The following is a 15751-nucleotide window of genomic DNA, read 5'->3' on the forward strand; positions in this document are numbered from 1 at the left end:
AATTAGGATGAGCCCCAACGGTCAAAATGTTTTTTTCCCTCCCAGAACTGCCAGCGCAGCGCCTCCACAGATCTGGCGCCCTAGGCGAACATCTAGCCAGCGCTACGGGCCGACCCTGAGTTCATATCATGGTTCATACATGTATGCAACTCGCAAATATCTTTCTCTCTCTCTCTCTTCTCTCTCTCATCTCTCCTCTCTCCTCTCTCCTCTATTTTCTCTTTTCTCTTCTCCCTTCTCTCTCTCCCTCTCTCAATGTTGGTACGCAAATGCGCTTTGTTTCAAATGACCCGGTGCTCTTTTTTTGGCGGAGGTGCGCATGCGCACCTGCGCATGCGCACCTGCGCACGCGCACCTGCGCACCAGTTATGTGCAGCCCTGATTATAGGTCTCAGATATATACAGAACATGTCTCTGAAGGGTTTGCCTCGAAATACCAAACAGATCACCCATTGTAGCATCCCATAAACCCCTCTGTTTCAAATGTGCTGATGCTGTGTCAGGTGATGAGGGGGTGTTACCTTGGTTGGTTATTGGCTAATGGTTACACAAGCCAAAAAAACGTTATGACATCATAAAGTGGCCAAAATCTGATCTGCTAATTTTCAGACAGGTTTTTTATATAAATGGATGAGGACGAAAAGTGAGCAAATATTTTTTCCTGAAACGTCCAGAATCTCTTTACAGAGGGGACACATGTTTATGTATAAAAGACGTGAAAAAGTGGATTTTGCATAATAGGTGAACTTTAAGCAACATTTTAAGATTTTGAGGACATAGACTTGTCAAGTGATAAAATGGATCCACTAACAGGACAGTTTATCTTTATATACTGTATACAGACTATTCATTCACTATTTATCTACATCCATGTGTGTGAAGGAGATATCCAACATCACATGAAGCACTGCCTCCACCTGCTGGATCTTTAAAGTCTTGCAATGACACACTGACCATTTCTGACAGAAAAAAAAGACACACTTCAGAACAGTAGAGATTTTAATAAACTTTTCAATTCACAAATCTTATTGCAGCTGACATGATTAGTTTTACATTACCAAAATCATTGCAAAAATGCAGTATCATAAATATATGGCCATCTCATATACTTTGTTTTTAATAATACATATTTATTTCAAAGGTCCCTTAGTTGTAAAAATAAACAAGAGTGCAACCAACCTAAGAATCTGATGGAAATTTGCAATACTCAGCACAGTATTTTCCTAAGAAAAAGATAAATACTCTTATTCTATCTTAATTTAAAAGGGCTGCTACTGTAAAGTGAAAAATTGCTTTGATCTTGATGTTTTATCGCTTAACAGGCATCCTGATTATCTTATGAAATATCATATAACCATTAAGCCAACACAATGAAAATGTATAATATTTTTTGACATATATTCAATTAAATAAAGGATATAAAAAAGGCAATATTGGCAAAAAGCAGAAGCATAGGGGATAAGTGCATTTACAAAAAATAAACTTCCTCTGAATATTTAAAAGATACAAAATGTGTAAGCTGTGGAGTGTGATGTGGGAGGGATAAGGAGTGTAGAGATTACCAGGAAGACTTGAAATCACTCCTCTTGTCTTTGTTGTGCTCTCATCTTTTTTCATCCCTCGTTTTACCCACAAATCCATCTTCTCATTGGTTTCTCTTTTATCCTGTTTTTTGTCTCATCGCCAGTCTTCATCTTTGTCATCCTCTTTGTCATTCTCTTCCTCAGATGAGTCTTCCTGGCTGCTGACCTCCCCCGGCTCTGTCACTCCGTTTCCATTTCCTCCCTGATTTGCCGCCACCATCACCGCCGCGGCCGCTGCCATCGACGCTGCCTTCCTCGCCCGAGCTTCAGCCGCCGCCTGCTCCTCTTCCTCTCTGTGACGTAGCGCTGCAGCCTTCTTCTCCTGCTCTGCGTGACTCTTCATGTGGGCACTTCGGCTCTTCACTTTATAAAACACCCTATGGTATGGAGAATAATAACGCAACATTACACGCACATAGCAGCAGTTTTGAATGATGCAACACTAATATCTGATAAAGTGCACTTTTCAAAGTTACTTTTAAAAACATTAGTGAGATTTCCTGTTGTATTGTTTGTTTGCTCCACTCTGCTGGTTTTTATTTCATTTAAATGACTGTTTGAAATGTGTTATGTTTTATTGAAAAGCACTTTTTAACGGTTTGAAATGTGCTATACAAATAAGTGTATTTTTATTATTTATATTACTTAACTGTATTGTGTACATTCAATTTGGGAAATTTTCTTTCAATTATTTATTTTTACACATTTAACAACACCATTTCCCCATTTTGTTTCACATCACAAAGTCTATTAATATCCATCACAACAATTAGTTCCCAATTCAATGGCCATAATATATATATTTATCTGCATTTCTACTTGAACACGTCTACACATGTCCTATTGTATCTATTTTTGTCAAATTTGGGTTTCGATATTTTTTGATCAACACAATGAGGTGAACCACATGAGCGACACACACATACACATTTTAAAACATTAGTGACAGTGAAATACCGGGTGATCAAAAAACCATAAGCGATGGAGATTTAAAGGTCACCTATCATCAGTGGCGTTTTTATATGTACAAAAGTGGTGGGGCAGGAACAACTTAGATGTGTATATATAAGCTTCTGGTGCTTTTTTAAACACGTAAACAAATGGTTGTAGGCTATCCATGGTTCCGATAGAGAGAGGGGGCAGGGGGGTCCGGGTATAAGGAAAACACAGACACTCATCACCGAGGTCACAATATCAATCGATCCAGCAGAGCAATAGCCTATAGGCAAAACACAGAAGATCAACAAAATATATGACATAAAATGAACTTACCAAAGCTGAAGTAGATGCTCAACTTCATTCATTTTCTATCCGTTTTACTGATTTTAATCGCTATACGCTCCTCTCTCTCGTCTCCTCTTCACTACAGGGTGAAAACTACACTTTTCGCGGCACACATACTTACAGCCAATCAGCTCTCTGAATTATGAGATGACGTTTGGTACGTATGCCAGCACAGTGTCCCTATGGTGATTATTTTTTTGCCACACACATTGAATAGAAAAATACTCTGAGCATGCACAGTGTAGTTTTTACAGCACCCATTCACTTAGACCAGGGGTGCCCAACCTTTTTTGAACCGAGAGCTACTTTTAAAGTTGCCAGTCTGCCGAGATCTACCAGTCCAAATAGAGAGGCGTAGCCATTACTGACAGCCTACTACCAGGTGAATACACACTTCTACTTGTATAAAACTGACCTTTGTACGATTAATACTTCATAAAATACTGCAGATCCTTTATCTTACCTCTTTCTAATCTACACACATACAAGTATTTAACTGAAGTTACACGACAGTGTTGTTGATACAGAGTTGGAGTTTATTCACACGTCACTTACTACAGTTGGTAATGTTTTCAAGAAACATTGAACAGTGCTGCCACATATGACACAGGAACAAAAGAAAATACTCTGAACCCTTTCTTTGCCATTATATAAAAATAGTGTTGCTACAAAAGTATATATTAGGCTTACTAATAAGACAACTCAGATCTGAAGCTACACAGGAATCTGCTGCCAAAGTGCAATAAATAAGACAAAATTAATAGAATCAAACCCTTTTTTTGTTGCATTTTAGTAGAGTATAAAAATAAATGCCTTTAAAATAGGATGCAAGCAACACTAGTTTCTTAACCTGAATTGATAATAGACTATAATCAATTTAAGTTTACATTATTATACCATTTTGTACAATAATTATAATGACTAAGTTCAAACAAACTAAAACTTACAGCTGATTAATAACGGTATCTAACTTGAGTTTTTATTATATCAAAAACCTGTTGAAATGCTACTGTTATTTTTGTTGTTTACTGTCCCCCAAAAGCGTGTCGGCAGCCTCCAGGAATGCTTCTTTCACAACTTCGCCGTCTTTGAAAGACTTCATGTGTTTCGCAAGAACGTGACTGACACGATAAGATGTTGTGGTAGCAGCCTTGCTCTTGTTGTTGGGCCTGGTGAAAATGGACTGCTGTGCATTTAGCTGTCCTCTCAGGCCCCTCCCCTTTTGGAGCGTAGGGCAGAATTAGGAGGGAATTCCGTCTCGTAGCATTTGTGCACTGTTTTGAAATGCCGCTCCTAAATTACCCTTCTTCGATAAAGCTACGCTCGCATTGCAGATGAGACAGATGGACTTTGAATTGGAATAGATACAAAAATAATCATCCTCCCACTCGGAGTGAAAATTATATATTTTGGGCTCTTTTGCTTCTGCCATAATTGCGGTCTTGTGTGTGTGCGGACTGTCACTCCTGTTGACCATGCTGTTGCCACGGACAACATCAGCGAACTAGTGCACTGCCCACCAGCCACGCCCCGACACATGGGGTCACGCCGGCCAATCACAAAGCTTTGATGCGTTCAAGTGCATTATTCTGGCACAGGAAGATTATGTTATAGGACATTAACGATAAAACAGAATATTGTTGTTCTATTTTTAGACACATCTCGCGATCGACTGGGAATCTCCCCGCGATCGAGATCGACTGGTTGGGCACCCCTGACTTAGACAGTGAGAGAGAGGTGCTAGATCGTGGCTTGACTCAGGTCGCTCAAAACGGCTCAATAGGCACACTGTAGACACCAATTAGAAGAACACAGACTAAAACAGCAATGTATGACGAATCAGATGATTAAATCTGATCTTAAAATATATTTTAAGATGCTTTTTTTTTGCATTTATTTGCATTTTTTGGAATTCTTATTTGAATTACTTTCTGCTGACACTAGGTGGGGCTGTTCCCCTACAAATATAAGAAACATGTCTATGAAGTGCTTTGGTCAAAAAACCAAACAGATCACCCATTCATTCCCGTTACAAAAGTGCTGATTCTGGGTATAAACAGGTCTCTCTTGAGAATGAGACCCTGTGTTTAATGAGACTTTCACCTGTATAAATAAAAGGCTAAATAAAAATATGAAGCTTTTTTTTTTTTTACTGAAAACAATTAAAATAAGAGGGGGCGGAGCTTATGCTGGCTCATGCGGGACCTGGCAGATACTGTCTAAAATGCTGCGGTGATGAAACAAAAGGATTATTAGATCAAGGATTATTTCTGAAACAGTATGGAGCTCAAAGGATTTCTCTCTTGCCGGTTATACCACAAGGTGAGTTCCTTTTTATTTCCTGCTTCTTCACAAACATGCTCTCTCCAGTACAGGTTAGCTCTGAGTGTTAGCGATGCTAATGTAAACACCGACCATATTACGTCCAAAACAGTCGGGCATTGTTTCTGATAGCAACGTTTCTGATAGTGCTGTGGGTCCGCATTGCCGATATTACGTCATATCGGACGCAAATCTGTATCCGCTCGTTTACCCCCCGTTTTTAGAGATTTGGGTACGGTGGAAAAGAGACGTGAGTTCCCCGACACACCGGGGACACATATTTATGTATAAAAGACATCAAAAAGTGCATTTTGCATGATAGGTCCCTTTTAAATCAAAATCCAGACAACATATCACAGTCTAGATTATAAACAAGGACAAAGTGATTCCCTCTATTGATTCGGACTTACCTTCCACATTTCTTGCATGGAAATGTTGCGTCAGGATCGACTGGAGGCTTCGGTGGCGCTCGGGGCTTCTTGGCGGCAGGTTCAGCTCTCGGCCTGTGAGGTGTGGCTGCGTGTGGAGCCTCTTGTTTCACCTGGTGCGGCTCCTTGATCACCAGCACTGTCTCTGCCTGGAGCACCAGGAAGAAGAAGGTGTTAGTTTGACAGTTTTTACATCAATTAAAGAAAGGCCGTGTGCTTTTAGTCAATGCAAATCTGAGAAGTTACTAGAATATGTAGTGACTAACTTACATAGTCATGAGTCTGTAGTGCCTGCTGGCTGCTCCCGTAGGAAACATCCTTCTTGTCGTCTCCATCTGTCTCTCCTTGAGTTACATTTGACTGCTGTGAAGTCTGAATCGTGTCACACTACAAAAAATACAAGATCGTTGCACAAATGAATAGAACAACCTTCAAAATACAAACTTAAAGAGCAAGCCCAGAATCAACAATATATACATTTCTCTCTTTTTTCACACCAAAACAATCATTTTATAAAAACGTACGAAGAGAAATATGTATTTTAGATTTTGGGGGAAAACAATCCCTTTTAATCTCCAAAGCTTAAAAATGATGAAATCCACCAAATGATCTTGCTTTTTCCTTTACTCAGTTTATGAAAATACTAAACAAACACATTCTGTAGCATAAACTGATTTAAGGCTTTCCCACACATCACTTAAGAAGAAATAATCTTCCCCCTACCTTTACGTCCACCACAGCATCGGTGTGCTTCTCGTCCGGTGAATCCAGAGGGCCGAAGGTTAAAATCCCGTTGCGACCGATCTTCACCTGTTTCTTGTACGTGTAATAAAACTCAACACACTGAGCCACCGTCTTGGACTGCACCTTTAAATTCAGACGCAAAAAAATACACATGTATGATCTATGTCAGTGTTTCTCAAACTTTTTCATACCAAGGACCACTTAACCAATAAAAAAACACTCGCGGACCACCCAACTCCAAAAATATTGAAAAACACATCGTTTTTCTAGAACAGATTACAAATCGCCTGAAAATGGTATAAACAAGTGGCAACATGTGTGATGAAGGTGTTGCGCTCGGCTATATCATGCAATCGAAAGTGAAAGCTTTCGCTCCATTGCGGAGATATTCCCGCGAGAGTGCGGAAAACTTTTATTTATTTCAAATGTGAAATTGTACCAATATACTCCCGGACCACTAGGGGGCGCTCACGGACCACCAGTGGTCCGCGGACCACACTTTGAGAAGCAATGATCTATGTAATCAATTAACCATCTTACAATTACATACAAAATCATCTGTGTACATAATATTGTAAAACAATATAAATACAAACAAGCTTAAGGGGAGTGGCAGTCTGAAATGAAAACCCCATTAACACATTTTTCGAATTAGTCTAATTTTGCATGTTTGGAAGTCATTACGTCTTACAACCGTTTGTGATAAACATTTTCCATTACATCATAATAATGCCTCTTTTTGTAAAATGCAGACACAGAAAATCTGTATTTTGGTCTTTTTTGTTTAAAGCAGTTATACCAATGCCTCAAAACTTGCATATTGTGCTAATGATTTATTGGTGTGGAAACACAAACACATTTAAATGTACTTCATATTTATTGACATTGATTCATAATGGTTCGTGCTGTAGGGTAAAATGAACGAGCGTACCAGTTTCTGCACCATAAAGAAGTCCTTCCTGTAGGCAGAGATCCCTTTATTGAAGTAGCGCTTCTCCTCTGCAGTCCAGCAGTCAGAGCCTGGGAGTGAATCAGACACAGAACAAATGAGGAAATATTCAAAGAGACGTTAGCCCACGTGTCAAACTCAAGGCCCGGGGGCCAAATCAGGCCCTTGGTGGATTTAATTTCGGCCCGCAGGATAATTTCTAATTACTATTAGATCTGGCCCGCTGGTATATTGCACGCACACCTTCACTCAATCCTGAGGATCTCCTCAGCTCAGAGCCTGACCCCAAACATTGATGATCTTGCACCCGAGATGAGATGCCAAGTATCTGGCTTGAACTAGCATCACAGAGCAGCACTCTGAGTTTCAATGTTTGCTTCTGCACTTTTTTTCTTGCGACAACAGGGCATGTTTGTTTTTTCTTTGAGGGGAATACTTTTGTTGAAGCTGTTGTTGGTCTGTGGAAAAATGTAATCATAAGAAATGACTCCAGAAAAGCTGCAGATAGAGCCATAAGAAATGAATGCAACAGATTATTTAATGTTTAATGTTGTTTTTATAGGCAATAATTTAAGATTTGTTAGTTCCAGGTTTAATATGTGCAATAAGTTCATTTCAATAAGTTTTGCAATAAACATTGAACCAGTCCGGCCCTCGCCTGGTACAGATTTTTTTAATGTTGGCCCACTGTGTATTTGAGTTTGGGACCCCTGCGTTAGCCAATCAGAGACAGACGGAGTAAGATGAAGAAACCATGGGATTGTACTGCAATGATTAACATGATATAGCTTGTATTGGCCTATAATGTTAAAGCTCACCTGAGTAGTGATAACCTGCCAGTAGATGATCTTTGGGGAACACTGGGTCCTGAAGCATCAAACGTTCCAGTGTTTCCTTGTAATAAACATTTTAAATCACAGTTAACAATCATTTCTTACAAGTCCAACCTTACAAGTACGAAGTTGCAGTGAAAATATAAGTAAAGTAAAATGCATTTTCGTAAAGAAGTTTTTAAGACTCTGCTGCCAAACTTCAGTGAGGGAATACGAGTCACTAAACTTACAATGAAATCTCCCCCGGATTCATGAAAACAGTGTAAAACCAGTTCCTGGTTGGTTCCTCCGCCACTGAGCACACTGCAACACGCCATGTTCATAAAATCCTCCACTAGAACAAACAGAAAAAATTACAAGAATTTAAAAGGACTAACAAGAATAAAATGGAAACGACAACTAGTGGCAGACTGATTGATGTGTGACACTGACTGCACTCTTGGTCACCGTGTTTGAGTTTGGAGTCATCTATAGTGAGCCAGACCACGTCCGCCTTGTGCTGGTCAAACTGGGAGGAAGCTGGGTCACGTAAGTCAGGAATCTCTGCCTGGTACCGGTGCCCAATGTTTATCCGTCTGAACAAGTGAAAAAGAAAGAAGGGTTCTGGTTAATTTTTGGGCCAGATATTTAAAACCTTGAGAGTCCGGTGTCTGTACTTACGGTTCAAGGCTAGCAGTTGTAGCATCCGTGATCAAGGAACAGGAAAGAACAGGAGGCGTGATATCTGAACTTGCTGCAAAAATACAAAAAAAGGAATCTCCTTTTTAAGCATTGTCAATGCCTCAAAACTGTCAAACAACTATATTTTTCTATGGCATACTCAAATTTATTTTTAGCATTTGAAAATGACAATAACAATCTATAATATATATTCCTATTTACTCAGTATATTACAGACAAAATACAATCTTATTTATACCTGATCTATAGTGTATTTATTTTCTACACTCCTGTTTGTAATGTTTATACAGTCTTATACTGTTCACGGGGTAAATACTGTCAGATGCTTATATTTATATACTACTAGACATCACTCTGCGCTTTTCTACTGTTTTGCACTTCTGGTTGGTTGCAAACTTCATTTTGTTGACTAAATACTTATGTATACTCAGTGCAATGACAATAAAGTTGAATGAAATCTAATCTCATCAGTAGAATTTTTTCTCAGATCATCCTCAAATGTAAGACTTACTGGAGCGCAACAGACTGCGCGTCGCAGATTTGGGCGTATGTGGCGGCAGCGGCAGGATTTGGTTGCTGGCGATGTTGGTCAGGAAGGTGGAGAAGTAAAGTCCCGAGCCCCCGCGCACAGGAGACAGGATGGGGGGGGGCGTGTAGGGCGGCATGGTGAGGGGGTTGTCCGGCATGCGGACCGGGGAGCGCAGGTTGCTCTGGTAAGAAGAGATGCTGGAGTAGAGGGAGGGAGGGATGAAAGTGGCTGGTTTGGGTGGAGGGATGATGAGAGGCTCGGGGCGAGGCCGGCGCTTTAATTTGGATTTTCCTTCCTCATCCGTCCCTGGATCGTTTTCCCCTTCCTAGACAGAATATTTAGGATTTAAGTTGTTTTCTTTGATATCAGTCAAATGAAAAGTAAAATATGTTCTGCTACAACTGAGCATCAAGCACTTGTATGTGCTGTATGTAAAATAAAATCTGCTATTTCTGACAGCATTTCAGTTTTAAGTACTGCACGGAGTAATAAAACACCTAGATACATTACGTTAGATAAAGGGCTGCAGGCTACAAGGTGTGGAAAACTACTTGCTTGGAAGTTGCAACGATTACACTTTTTATACAAACAACTTGAGGTTGTTTGCGCTGTAATCTAATATCACCTGGTTTTTCATCTGCTGAATTTATGACAGAATACCCGCTCAATATGTGTTTGGTTGATTTGGTAGAAGTACCAAATCAACCAGGAATTTCAAAAGATAGAAGATTACATTTCACTCTTATTTTTACATGGACTCTTTCAACATTTGATTGGACCATTGAACTTATGTTCTTCGCAAAACATTGTCACATTCCTCCAACATTTATCTCCAAATGACTCACTTGATAACCGCCTAACCAGAAGTGTGAATATGTACCAATACTGGCACCTTAGAAGACTTATAAAGTACTGACAAGTTGCTAACACTGACATAAATCATAGCAAAAAAAGAAAGTGATGCCAATGTTGTTTCCTATCAATACTAACCTGACCAAAACTCTCGCTGATGGATTTCCTGAGTGATCTTCGACGAGCCACAATGACCGAGGGTTTGCTGACGGTCTGTCCTGCCGGTCGCTCAGACCCCCCGACACGTCCCTGATTTAAGGCACCCTGAGGATCTGTTGGACTCCTGTGCACTGGCACTGACACAGGCATGACCAGAGGCATCATGCTGGCCTGTCTGCCTGAAGAACCCTCTTCCTGCTGAGGCACCAACACAAAGAGACAGGAGGATAACAGGTAGAATGGGAGGAGAGCAGAGAAAATTGAATATGGATTGAGATAGAAAGTATGGAGATGGTGTGAGAATCAAATGTTAAAATCAACTAAATCAGTAAGTCATTTTCATCCTGAATGAAAGTATCCATGTTGTTGTTTATAAGACTACAATTTCAGAATATTTTCATTATAGATTCATATTAGTAAACATTGTAATTAATTATTTTGTCTGAAGCATGAACAATTTAGACAATATTTCTTTTAAATAATATAACACTGAGAAAATCCTAACTTTAAGATCCAGCTGTTATATTACTTGATATGTCCTTGGTATTCAGAGCCTTGTAGACGCCTCCCTGGTATGTTTAGTCAAACTGATAAGACATATAAATCACTTTTGTGATTTATACTGCATGCAAAGTTAAGTTAAGACATTTGAATATCATCTCCTCACCCTCAAAAGTGCTGTTAGCTAACCACATAGCAGCAGTTCTGGGTTGTTCCTACAATATTAAACCTGTTTTGGGTGTGTTGACAGGTAGAGGAGTGTAGCTGTGCAGGGTGACAGTGCAGCCCCTCCCTGGCTCTGCTGAATGACTGGGAAGGCGCCTGAGGAATGTGGAGGTGTGCAGACATGCAGCTGCTCCAACTGTAAATCCAGCATGCACACTTTGCACAAAAACCTACCTACGACAAGCCTGATACCCCCCGGGGGCAGGGTACTAAAAAAAATCCCTGAGCTAAGAAATCCCTCAAAACAGAGTTTCTCGTTTTTGTGCTTAGTGCATTTCTAACAAAGCTGCTCTTGAGAAAAGAAAGAAGCCGGTTTCAGGGTGTGCCACTCACAATGTCAACATTTTGAATCCTGAATAGCAGCGTAAACTAATTCGTCTTTCTTGCAGCGATAAAATCAGAGCAACCTTTGATAATGGCTGTTTTTCAGGTTGCACCATTATCTAGATGTCATGTTTAGTATGACTTTACACTTGTTCATCAGCCTGTTATAGCTGAGGCGCGACAGCTGTTCGAATCAACTTAACAGACTCTAGAAAATGATTTTGTAAACCATGGGGAAGTCCTGCATTGAAACAGGGTTCTTCCTCTTTGTGCGGCTGCTTGCTAACTTCGTCAGCTGAGAAAATGCACAAATAAGCTGCACATGTCTTTCTTCTTCAACTAAACAGCCTACAAGTATTGAAATGGCTATTTACTGTAGCACTGCCATAAATGGAAGTTAAAACACAGCTGTAGTGTAATAAAGACCTTTCTGGGAGGCATGGACTCCATTTCTGACGCCTTCTGGGCCAGAGTCTCCAAGTTGATCTCTTAGACGCCCTCCTTCTCCTACGGATGACCCCTTCTGGTGTCACTTTCCCCTCCTTTCACCACCTGAGTGCCTGTTACCCCCGTTGTGGGGTAGTGCAGGATCTTTGGATGCTTGAGACCAAATGTTTGTTGAGGGGGGTCCCAGTGGAGACTGTCCTTCTCTGGAAAGGCGACGGGAACGCCTAGGTGCCGCCGACTTTGTATCTGAAGGCTCAGCAGGATTTGTGGCGACCTTTTCAGGGAATGGATCAGGTACGGGTGATGAGTCACAGGTCTGAGCTCCTGGTCCCAGTGACTGGACCCCCTTTTTAGGCACGGTGTCCGGGGGACTGGGCTCAGGGGGCTGACACGGGACAACGTTTTGGGTTTGCTGCTGTTTTGGTTGCACCTGTGGTTGTGTTGTTTCTTTCTGCGTCACGTTTTGTTGTTGCCGTTGTTGCATTTGCTGAAGTTGTTGCTGTCGCTCCTGAATCTGTTGCTGGTGATATTGCTGCTGCATTTGCTGCAGTTGTTGCTGTTGAATTTGCTGCTGCTGGATTTGGTGCCGCTGTTGTTGCAAATGTTGCTGCTGTTGCAACTGAAGATGATGCTGCTGCTGCAACTGCTGCTGCTGCTGCTGTTGTTGGTGTTGGTGCTGGTGGCGTTGATGCTGGTGCATTTGTTGCTGCTGTTGCATCTGGTGTAGCAGCTGCTGTTGTTGAGATTTAGGCTGCTCGGCGTACGCCAGGTTTGGTATTCCCTTGTTCCCTGGAAAAACAGAGTAATAACCTGATGAAAACTGTTGCTTGCTGGGCCTAATGTTGTCTGGAAGGGCTGCAGCATGGGTCCCTGCGAAGTGTGAGGAGGAGGAGCGTGGGGCTGACCCTGGAGCTCCACGCCTTTGTGGGCATGTTGATAGACTTGCAGCTGAGCCTGGTGCATTGCAGCCGCTGTGTGCTGCTCCCACTCCAGCCCCCTACCCTGAGCTTGTGCCTGGGGGGCATCCCTGTAAACCTCAACAGGTCCTCCTGGCAGTTGACTTTCTCCCCCCATTGGCAGAGCTACACCCTCATGGACCCCCTTGTGGAATGCCATCTGCCCCCTGGCATTCACTCCACCCATATAGGGGCCAAAGTTCTGCCCCCAGCCCGGAGCAGGGGCTTCCTGAGACCAGCCGGGGGCCTGCACGGACTCCTGGTGCATCCACTTTACTGGAGCAGCCTGTTGATAGTGCGGTAAACTTTGGGGCCCTTTCTCAGGGTTGTAAACAGCCGAGCTGCTAGCAGAGTCACTGTGGCTTGGCTCTAAAGCCGGAGGTCCCATCCCATAATAAACATCCCCTGAATGCTGCACAGGCTCTTTTCATGGCTGCAGCCCGAAGCTTGCCGCTCTTGTCAGTAATTAACTTGAGAGGGAAGACTCATAGTAATATTGTACAGTAATGTTGGAGTCAGAGCTCTCAAACTGGTACTGCCTCTGTAGTGTGCTTTGCCTGCCTGAGGTCGAGGAACTCTTTGTTTAAGTGTGTATACAGAGGTGATTGGGAGGAAATATAAATCCCAAAGGAAAGTGCAGGGTGGGGAGCATGCAACCCTCCTTCCAGAATCAAATCTGAGGTTGCTGTTCTTTCTTCTCATCCTCTTTATGGTGCCGGACCTTGTGAGAGAAAGGAGGGGTTAGACACTTTATTTGTATCTGAGACAAGCACACAAGTTTTCAGTCGTTTTCCACTGGTATGGAGCAAAAATGAAACTGGGGCCTACACGAGTGACTAGCCCAGCAGTGAGTAAAGTGGAAACTCAGTCAGAGAGCATGTCTTGTGATCAAAACCTATGTAATCGATATTTACGTGCAGAACAGGACGCATACACTGAAGAAGTTTGAGACGACAGCAACAAGGAGGCGCTGACTATGCAGCTGCCATTTGGGCATAACAAGAAATACAGGAAACGGAGGGCTCATGCAATCACCCCAGCGATAGCCAGTGATGTTATGTAAAGAAAAAAAAACTGCAATAAGGAAGCGTCTTGAGAGCTATTAGGCAATACAACAGAATAGTGAGCATGAGTTAAAACTAGTGCATATACCTTATTAATGGTGCACGGAGCTTCTCTATGTCCAGCTCCATGGAGTCACTTTGGTTTCGATCAAAGTCGACTGCATGCAGCTCCATGAAGGGATTGTGCGCAGCAAATGTCATAACTCTGACAACTTTTCCTCGAGTTTCACAGCGCACAATATGGCGAACAAGCGAGTTTAGAATCCCAATAGCACATAATCCAAAATCCGGACCGGCTGGAGAGGCTCATTAAACGCTGTAGTTACACAGTTTGCACACTGGATCAGTGAAACCCTGCACTCCAGGAAAAAAAATGTCCACAACTTTCTCCCCGCATAAACGAGTAGAGCACACATGAGACGGTGAGTGTGTGGAAACTGTGGCCGTGCAGCGGACTGCTCGGGTATTTCCGGAGATTTCAACACGTTGCACACGAGCCCCGCGGACTCAGATGTTGTGTTTAGGTTTATCCAGAGTATATGAAGCGCTGCGAAACTGCGCAAACACGCAGAAAATTGTGCACCGCCTCACCCCAAAACAGCAAAACTCACATCCTGTTATCCAATCCGATCGTCTGGCCACTCCCATGCTGTATCCGTGTCCGTTTGTTTTACTGTCCCGACTGCCCGTAAAGCGGAGTCTCATAACTATAGACTGAGAGCTCATAACACGGAAACAGTCTGTTTAAGTAATGATACCCGAGAACTGTGGCGAGATATATTGAGACCTGCTATCTATAACATTGAACTTCTACTGGATTTTTTTAAATGGTTGACAAATATATGAACATTCATGTTTTTATTAATACTATTTTTATTTTTTTCAAAGATCCTTATCATATTTTCAAGAAAGAATTTGAGCTATATGGAATGAAAACAAAGTCAGTAATAAAACACTTGTTGTTGTGTAATGATCTACTTTAGTTACTTCCTATTATGGAATGTTAATTGCTAATACCTTTGTACTTAAAGTTAAATACAATCTTCAATCACAATGTGCTGTAACAGAGTATGGTTGAACTTCTTAATATGTATGTATTTATCTAAACAAGGACCATGCATACAATACAAATACATTAATCTCAGAAAAGAGAAGAGATGTTCAATGCCAGATTTGAGCTAATAGCTCATTTCCATCTGCGGTCCTGAGGCAGGTACAGGATAATATACTATTCAGTGTTTCCAATACATTGAATTTGATTCTATTTGTGTGGCGGACCCCCACAAATAGAATCAAATTATGTGGGAAACACTGCTATTATTTCAGTAAAACATTTGCGTACTTCGACCGACCACCCTGAAAACAATCTGAAATAGCAGTATACAATTCCTTAACTCACATTGACCTTTTTTTCAACTGGTCTCCTACAACAGGTTCAAAGGGCTTTATGGCATATCATATGCACAGTGTCACAGGCTCCTCCAACAATGCAACATAAATATATATAATACATAACACTAAATGAAAAAACTATCAAAATACTGCAAGAAGAAACAGAATAGAAATAAAACAGTCCAGGAGAATGGTGCAAGACTGACTATATCTAAGTGACATAGAATAAGCTAAACATAGAATATAAAATGATATGCTGTACAGTGAATTAAAAGAATGATTATTGTAATAATAGATACATATGTGAGATGCAAATTGTATGGAGTTGTGAAGGCCAGAGCTCAGGGGTTTAGCAGTCTTATAGCCTGGGGGATAAAACTATAATATTTAATAAAGCAAAATATAATTCCTAAAGCTCAGTCTCAGCTTTTGGTTTTGGTGTGCCACCCAAAGATTTTCAGTGGCCTCATCTGCCACA

At 41.4% G+C, this 15751-nt stretch overlaps 1 protein-coding gene across 1 annotated transcript; it reads right to left on the minus strand.

Annotated features, from left to right (window-relative positions):
- Positions 1 to 981: 981 nt before the first annotated feature.
- mideasa (mitotic deacetylase associated SANT domain protein a) lies at positions 982 to 13535 on the minus strand. Its single transcript, XM_034230636.1, is given in 18 exon segments — positions 982 to 1960; positions 5600 to 5766; positions 5888 to 6004; positions 6341 to 6484; positions 7293 to 7381; positions 8129 to 8204; positions 8374 to 8477; positions 8576 to 8718; positions 8804 to 8876; positions 9336 to 9678; positions 10344 to 10562; positions 11841 to 11905; positions 11908 to 11947; positions 11949 to 11984; positions 11986 to 12701; positions 12704 to 13244; positions 13246 to 13281; positions 13283 to 13535. Coding segments are annotated over 18 exon segments (3429 nt in total). The 5' UTR covers positions 13520 to 13535; the 3' UTR covers positions 982 to 1677.
- Between the last annotated feature and the right edge of the window lie 2216 nt (positions 13536 to 15751).

This window comes from Gymnodraco acuticeps, unplaced genomic scaffold, assembly GCF_902827175.1.
Source record: "Gymnodraco acuticeps unplaced genomic scaffold, fGymAcu1.1, whole genome shotgun sequence".
NCBI classification, from domain to species: Eukaryota; Metazoa; Chordata; class Actinopteri; order Perciformes; family Bathydraconidae; genus Gymnodraco; species Gymnodraco acuticeps.